At 46.1% G+C, this 7,463-nt stretch overlaps 1 protein-coding gene across 1 annotated transcript; it reads left to right on the top strand.

Moving 5' to 3' along the window:
- The first annotated feature begins 2,389 nt into the window (after positions 1-2,389).
- Positions 2,390-4,140, top strand: trim63a (tripartite motif containing 63a). The gene is given in 2 exon segments (XM_056301335.1): positions 2,390-3,602; positions 3,605-4,140. Coding segments are annotated over 2 exon segments (1,029 nt in total). The 5' UTR covers positions 2,390-2,599; the 3' UTR covers positions 3,631-4,140.
- Positions 4,141-7,463: the final 3,323 nt, after the last annotated feature.

Raw genomic sequence — 7,463 nt, 5'->3', positions numbered from 1 at the left:
TCCACAGACAATTCCTTTGACTTCATGGCTTGGTTTCTGCTCTGACATGCACTGTCAACAGTGGGACCTTATCTAGACAGGTGTGAGCCTTTCCAAATCATGTCTGATCAATTGAATTTACTACAGGTGGATTCCAATCAAGATGTAGAAACATCTCAGGGATGATCAGTGGAAACAGGATGAACCTGAGCTCAATTTTGAGTGTCATAGCAAAGGGTGTGAATACTTAGGTACATGCAATATTTCAGTTTTTTATTTTTAATGAATTTGCAAAAATTTCTACAAAACCTTTTTTCACTTTGTCATTATGGGGTATTGTGTGTAGATTGATGAGAAAAAAAAAGGAATTTAATCAATTTTGGAATAAGGCTGTAACATAATAAAATGTGGGGAAAGTGAAGGGGTGTGAATACTTTCTGGATGCACTGTATATTTACAGTCAAAGATTTTTTTTTCTCCCCTCTTCTTCCCAATTGTATCCGGCCAATTACCCCACTCTTCTGAGCTGTCTCGGTCGCTGCTCCACCCCTCTGCTGATCCGGGGAGGGCAGCAGACTACCACATGCCTCCTCCCATACATGTGGAGTCGCCAGCCGCTTCTTTTCACCTGACAGTGAGGAGTTTCACCAAGGGGATGTAGTGCATGGGAGGATCACACTATTCCCTCCAGTTCCCCCGAACAAGCATCCCAACCGACCAGAGGAGGCGCTAGTGCAACGACCAGGACACACCCACATCTGGCTTTCCAACCGCAGACACAGCCGATTGTGTCTGTAGGGACGCCTGACCAAGCCTGAGGTAACATGGGGATTCGAACCACCGATCCCCGTGTTAGTAGGCAACAGAACAAACCGCTACACCACCCGGACGCCCCAAAGATGCTTTTTACAGAGCCCTGAAAGCGACACGGTGCACCGTGTTCTGCAAACGTGTTTCAGGTGTGAACTGGTGTGTGCGACAGTTTCTGACATGTATGAGATTTAACTTGTGGTGTAAACTGCCCAAGCATGTACACATGTAGCTAGCCTATCCATACTGTATGCAAAAATAAATATTTAAAGTTGCCCTCTATTATCACCCCTAAATATGACACATGGGAAATTAAAGTAGCACAACATCCACAAGTAAAACCATGACCGCAAAACAGTTTTTATTATCATAAATTATGTTGTTGTTATTTTCTTATTACTAATGATTTGGTAGTTTCTTATAGCCTTACTTGCCTTCGCACGCACACGAACGCACACACACGAACACATTCTTGTAATTGTCTGCATAGACAACACCACTGTTGTGGTCATGTTGTGAAGCTGGGCTACAGGGGATTTATCAGATTGCTACACACACTTAGCCCTCCCGCCCAACACACATACACACACGCACTGATACCGCTCCCACCAGCAGCTATTTCGTGGAATTATTTCCATGAAGCACGGTGAGGCAAGGCCAAAGCTGCCCGCTGCTCTCTGTGAACTGAGTTGCACAAGCAGCCACGTACAAGCACATGACTTCCTGTTTACATGTTGGGTACACCTCGTGGTGTAATACTCGAGGTGTAACACTGGTGTACGCAATGTGCTACACACACGAACACACACACACACACACACACACACACAGAGGGTGAATTGTATGTGCATGTGATATAGTACACAGGCAGACACGTATTGTCTGAACACACAGAGGACAGGAGGTCACAGGAATTTGAACGACACATGGCCGAGCCAGCGGCTTCAGCTTGTCCAACAGCTTTAACTATCTTCAACATCACTTTCTGTTGTCCTGTGTTGGTAAGGGTTGGTGTTGATTCTCCCCTCACCTTGCAATCGAACCTTTAATTCACACAAAAATAGCAAAGCCTTGATTTTCATTCGTGTCATTTCTCCAGACGATGAACTGATGTAGAGGAAAGGCAATTGTCCCCTTTTGTGCTGCTGAGTCAATGGGTTTTTCTATAGAATATGAAGAAATGTACGCCTCAAGGACATGCGTGAGGATTCTGCAGGTCACAGAGATGTCACAGGTTGTTGTTGGCAGGTGCCACATCTGCTGACCGCAGTCCAGTCTGAATGTCTGAACACCCTCTCTGTGTCACAAGGGGGCTTGTTTGGATCGCCGTTCTGTTTGAAACACTCCAACAGAACAGGCAGGGTGGTAATAAGGGGCGGGGGATTGAGGCTAAGTATGGCATGTGCCAGAGTGGTAGGGTGTGGGGGGTGGCTATTTTCTCCGAATTGAGCCTGACAAACAAGCCGGTGGTGGTGGTGGTGGGGGGTAGGATCGTGCCTCAGATGGACTGGGGAGGGGGTATCGGGTTTCCCACCCCCCTGGGTATAAAAACAGAGGACTCTCTCACGCCCGGGGTAGACCAAAATAAACACGGCAACTCTAAGACAGCACGCTAACACTCTGCCAAAGAGAGACTTACAAAAGGACAAAGCGTTGCACACAAATCTGAGAGACCAAAAGCCACAGGACTGTAACGAACTAACTGCAAAAAGAACCACTGACAGAGAGTGAGAGAGAGAGAGAGAGAGAGAGAGAGAGAGAGAGAGAGAGAGAGAGAGAGAGAGAGAGAGAGAGAGAGAGAGAGAGAGAGATGGACATCAAGACGTGCCAAGTGGTTCGCCCCCCGAGCCCGATGGAGAGCCTGGAGAAGCAGCTGAGCTGTCCCATCTGCCTGGACATGTTCACCAAACCCGTGGTCATCCTGCCCTGCCAGCACAATCTGTGCCGCAGCTGTGCCAGCGACCTCTATGACTCGCGCAACCCCTACCACTATTCAGGCGGCATCTTCCGCTGCCCCACCTGCCGCTTCGAGGTGGTGCTGGACCGCCACGGTGTCTACGGCCTGCAGAGGAACCTGCTGGTGGAGAACATCATTGACATCTATAAGCAGCAGCAAGAAAAGAAGGGGGACAGTGACGGGCAACTGGATGTGCCACTGAAGGACAAGGACACCAAGGAGCCCATGTGCAAGGTGCATGAGGACGAGCGCATCAACATCTACTGCGTGACCTGCCAGATGCCCTCCTGCTCCATGTGCAAGGTGTTCGGCCAGCACAAGGACTGCGAGGTCTCCCCGCTGCAGACGGTCTACCAGAGTCAAAAAGCTGAGCTCCGCAGCGCCATGGAGGCACTGGCCACTGGCAACAACTGTGTGCAGGCTGTCATGACTCAGATGGAGGACACCTGCAAGGTCCTCCAGGAGAATGGCAACCTCCAGAGGCAGCGCCTGGGTGAGAGCTTCGATCTGCTCTACGCCATCCTGGAGGAGCGCAAGGGGCAGCTGCTGGAGCAGATCACCCAGGAGGAGGAGGAAAAGGTGGCCGTGCTGCACTCAATGGCTGAGCAGTACAAAGAGCAGCTGCAGGTCAGCAACCAACTAAAAGAGAAGGTCTCGCAGAGCATGGAGAGCACCGGTGTGGCCGAGTTTCTGGTCAGTGCCAAGGAGCTGATCAACCAGGCCAAGGAGATGGCCAGGGGACCCCAGCTGGAGCGGCCTGAGCCAGGCTTCGAGAGCATGGAACACCTCACCGTGGACACGGAGGATGTGGAAGCCCTACTGGCCCAGATAGACTTTGGACTGAATGATGATGAGGAGGAGAGGAGGAGGAAGAAGAGGAGTAATTTTTTTTCCTTTGATAAAGACAGTAGTGCAAGTTTGGTGCGAGTTTTGGTAAGGATGTGCTGAGGAGAAACATGACAAGAAATGATATGAGGTAATAGTTAAGGAGAAAATATGGATAATTTCAGGTATTTGAGGAGAAATGAAAAAATGTGCAATTTTCGGGAAGTTTTTTGTACAAGTACAAAATGACATTTTGTATTGACTTGCCTTTTTATACTTTTGTATTTCCATTGTTGTTTATATTGTACTGTACCATTGCAATATCTCTGGAAACTTGATATATCACAAGAAATGTATTGTTTATACTTGAAGGCTTTTAAATTGTCATTCAAGTCTATACAACAAAAGAAAAAAGAGAAACAAAAAAAGAAAGATATTTATTGTATTTAGAATGTTTTTTTTTCTCTCTTTGTACAACTGGAAACTTGAAATGCAAATCATGCACTTGATCATTTCAGACACTGTTGTTACTTTTGAATGTGTGAATAAAGTTTTATTCGGTCATAAAACTCATTGGTTTGGACTCGTTCAGATAATGTCGCATGGTGAACTTATAAGTCACCCTCTTCATCATCACCATCATGTCTCTTCAACCTCATGGCTCTCTGTTGTGAGTTTCCCCCCATAAAACACACTTGAAGCTCTTAAATTAGCATCGGAATGTATTTTTTACATAGATCATGAAAAAACCCTACAGCCTTACTTAGTCTTCCGTCTGAAAATAGAGGCTATTTTTACCGGGGTGAATGGCCAAGGTGGTGAGAGGACTGGAATAGCTGTTTTTGAAGAGGGCTGGTGGGGGTTCGGGTTTCTCTGTTTGACCTCGCAGACCATCCCAGATGCCAACTGGTATTCCTGGGAGCGCTTCAAGCGGCAGGTCAGACCGCTGACACCATTATCAGGCCTCTTCATGAATGGAAAAAAAGGCCAGGCCACTTTGACAAACATGGTTCGGATGAACTCGCCGGCCCTCGCGACGCTATTTTTGCTGCATCACATCACAGTTGCACTGAGCAAAGATGTTGGATAATGCCAAAATGTGAATGAAAAGTTTAGGTCTTGAAGTTTGACTTTCAGCTCAATACGTTTATATTTCAGGGCACTTAAAATATTATATGTCTCTTTACCAGAGGAGAGAAACCCCACACTAAACATTTGCTTATGTCCGCCATTCATTATCTCCAATACCATTTTGATAACAGCTTTAAATTTATTGGTGACATAACTTCCAGTGAATTATCGCTTCCTTCACACACACACACACACACACACACACACACACACACACACACACACACACACACACACACACACACACACATAAATACATATAAATACAGCCTCCAAACAGATGCACTAAGCATCTGTTTGGAGGCTGGCCCTCAAGTTTCTCTTTTTCCTTTTTAATTGGACTGTTTTATTTTAGTTATTAGATTAATGTATTCAGTTCAACTCAATTCAAATTTTATTTGTATAGCATCATCTCACACAAAAGCAGTTCAAAGTGCTTTACATAAAAACAAAAACAAACAGCAAAAATACAACATACAAACTGAACAAATACGGTGTGTTCATTTAAGAGAATGCTTGACGGAAAAGGAAGGTCTTTGGCTTTTGTTTTAAAAGAGAACAGTGTTGGAGCAAGTCTGAGATCAGTAGGCAAGCTTTTTCATACTTTAGGTGCATAAATACTGAATGCCATCTACCAGACTTTGAAAATGCTCTAGGCAGATGGAGGGGATTTCCACCTTGTGACCGGAGAGATCTGTGGGGATTGTAAACTGACAGCATGTCTGAAATAAACTGGAGCCAGACCGGCAGTGCTTTGTAAACCAAGGAATTTGAATTGTATTCGGAAAGCAACAGGTACCAAATGAAGGTTTCAGAGGACTGGAGTTTTGTGGTCTGATTTTTTTTGTCCTGGTTAGAACTCATGCGACTGTGTTCTGAATAAGTTGTAATCTATGAATTGTTTAGTTTGGGAGACCAAAAAACAGAGAATTGCAATTGTCCAGCCTGCTCATGACGAATGCATACACGAGTTTCTCTGAATCAGACTGGGAGAGAAAGCCTCTGATTTTGGAAAATTGATACCTGGAACCCAACTGATAGGAAGACAGACAGCCAGATACATAGACATATACATGCACGCAGACAGACATACATACACAGACTGTCAGATGGAAATCCATACATACATACAGACATACACTACAAACAGATAGACAGACTGTACATGGAAAAACAAAAACAGAAAGACAAATGGGCTAATATGTTCAACACACATTTTAAACCACTTCCGGTGTAGGAAGATGGCGGCGCAAATTCACGTTTGCAGCAGCCTCACCCAGTACCGTCCATGCAGTGTCTTTGTCCCCGTCTGCATTTAAATTTGATGGCTGGGAGAGCTGGTGCTGGATCAGCTGGGAGAGCTTGGTCTGCTGCGTCCTGTGGGCCCAGGGACCACTGCCCTGCTTGGAGCTGCAACCAAAGAGGGAACACCGAGGGTGGGCTGACAGGACGCGGAAGCGGGGCAGGCTAAGCTAACTGCTAGCCCATGCAGACAGGCAATTCCAATAACACCGAGGGCGGTCTGGCGGCAGCCTCATCTAGCCTTGACTGTGTTTTTGGTGTCATCGTGTGGAGTGCGGGGAGGTGTGTTGAAGGTGTCTGGCTGGGAGAGCTGGCGTTGAATCGGCTGAGGGAGTTTGGTCTGCGTGTCCTGTGGGCCCAAGGACCACGGCCCTGATTGGAGCTGCGCCCGAGTAGGAAGCACCGAGGGCGGTCTGACAGGACGTGGAAGCGGGGCAGGCTAAGCTAATTGCTAGCCCATGCACTAGCAGTTCCGACAGTCATCCTGGCTGGTGTTCGTTCTCCTGGACACTGATTTTTTTTTTTGGTTAGATATGTTAGTTTGGATATGTGTGTTCTTGCAGTTCTTGGATGTGTTTTTGTCTTTGTGTTGCACTGCTGTGGGTTGGGGGAAAATTATGTTTCGTTTCATTTCATGTGCGCAAGTGCAAATAAAGTGTTTCTGATTCTGATTCTAATAAAATGCAAAATCAAACTGATTATTTTTTTTCACTGTTGCAATCTAAACGGGACCACCTTGTTGACCAATAACTGTTAAAGGCTATTTTAAGAAAGTGCCAGATGAAAATATGAATCGCTTCGAACTTTTCACCCAGTAAGGCAATGGGAAATGTAAAGAGTCCTTGACACGGACGACCTTACACTCCGCTGGTTGGACTGGGAGTGTATAGCCCTGTATACTGTGTCTCACACCTCGGCCTCCGGTTCCCAGCGAAGAAAAGAGCAGAAATAGAAACTTAAACCTTCAGTCTTCACCCGTGAAATAGCAGTTGTGCAGGCATATGCTAATTCCTGAATAACACTGTGTTGAGTCAACTCCCCGGCATGCTGGGAATAACCCGTAAAATCAGCTGGTGTATAGTGTCTGGCTGAAGATCTCGATGGCAAGCAGTCGGTTATATTGAGTCAGTCTTTCCAACCTGAAGGTCACAGTGAAGTGAGGTGAGGAGAATAGACGAGTGACATATTTGGACGTTGGTCACTAACGGCAAAACAGGACGTGCCACCATGTTGGAATCGAGTGTGCTGGTTTCAGTTGTGTCGGTGTTGAATGAAAACGTGTTATCTTACTTTAAATGGTAAACAATCCACTTTCAAGCGTTTACTGTACAGTCTTTTTGCTTTATCATTCATGTTACTTTACTGAAATCAAAGCTGCTGGCCCCTCTCTCTCTCTCTCTCTCTCTCTCTCTCTCTCTGTCTGAATATAGCTCAGCGGCTCACACAGCTGTTTTAAAGC

This window comes from Lampris incognitus, chromosome 21, assembly GCF_029633865.1.
Source record: "Lampris incognitus isolate fLamInc1 chromosome 21, fLamInc1.hap2, whole genome shotgun sequence".
Lineage (NCBI taxonomy): Eukaryota > Metazoa > Chordata > Actinopteri > Lampriformes > Lampridae > Lampris > Lampris incognitus.
Note: the sequence above shows the minus strand (reverse complement) of the source record. Positions and strands in the feature narration are given on the sequence as shown.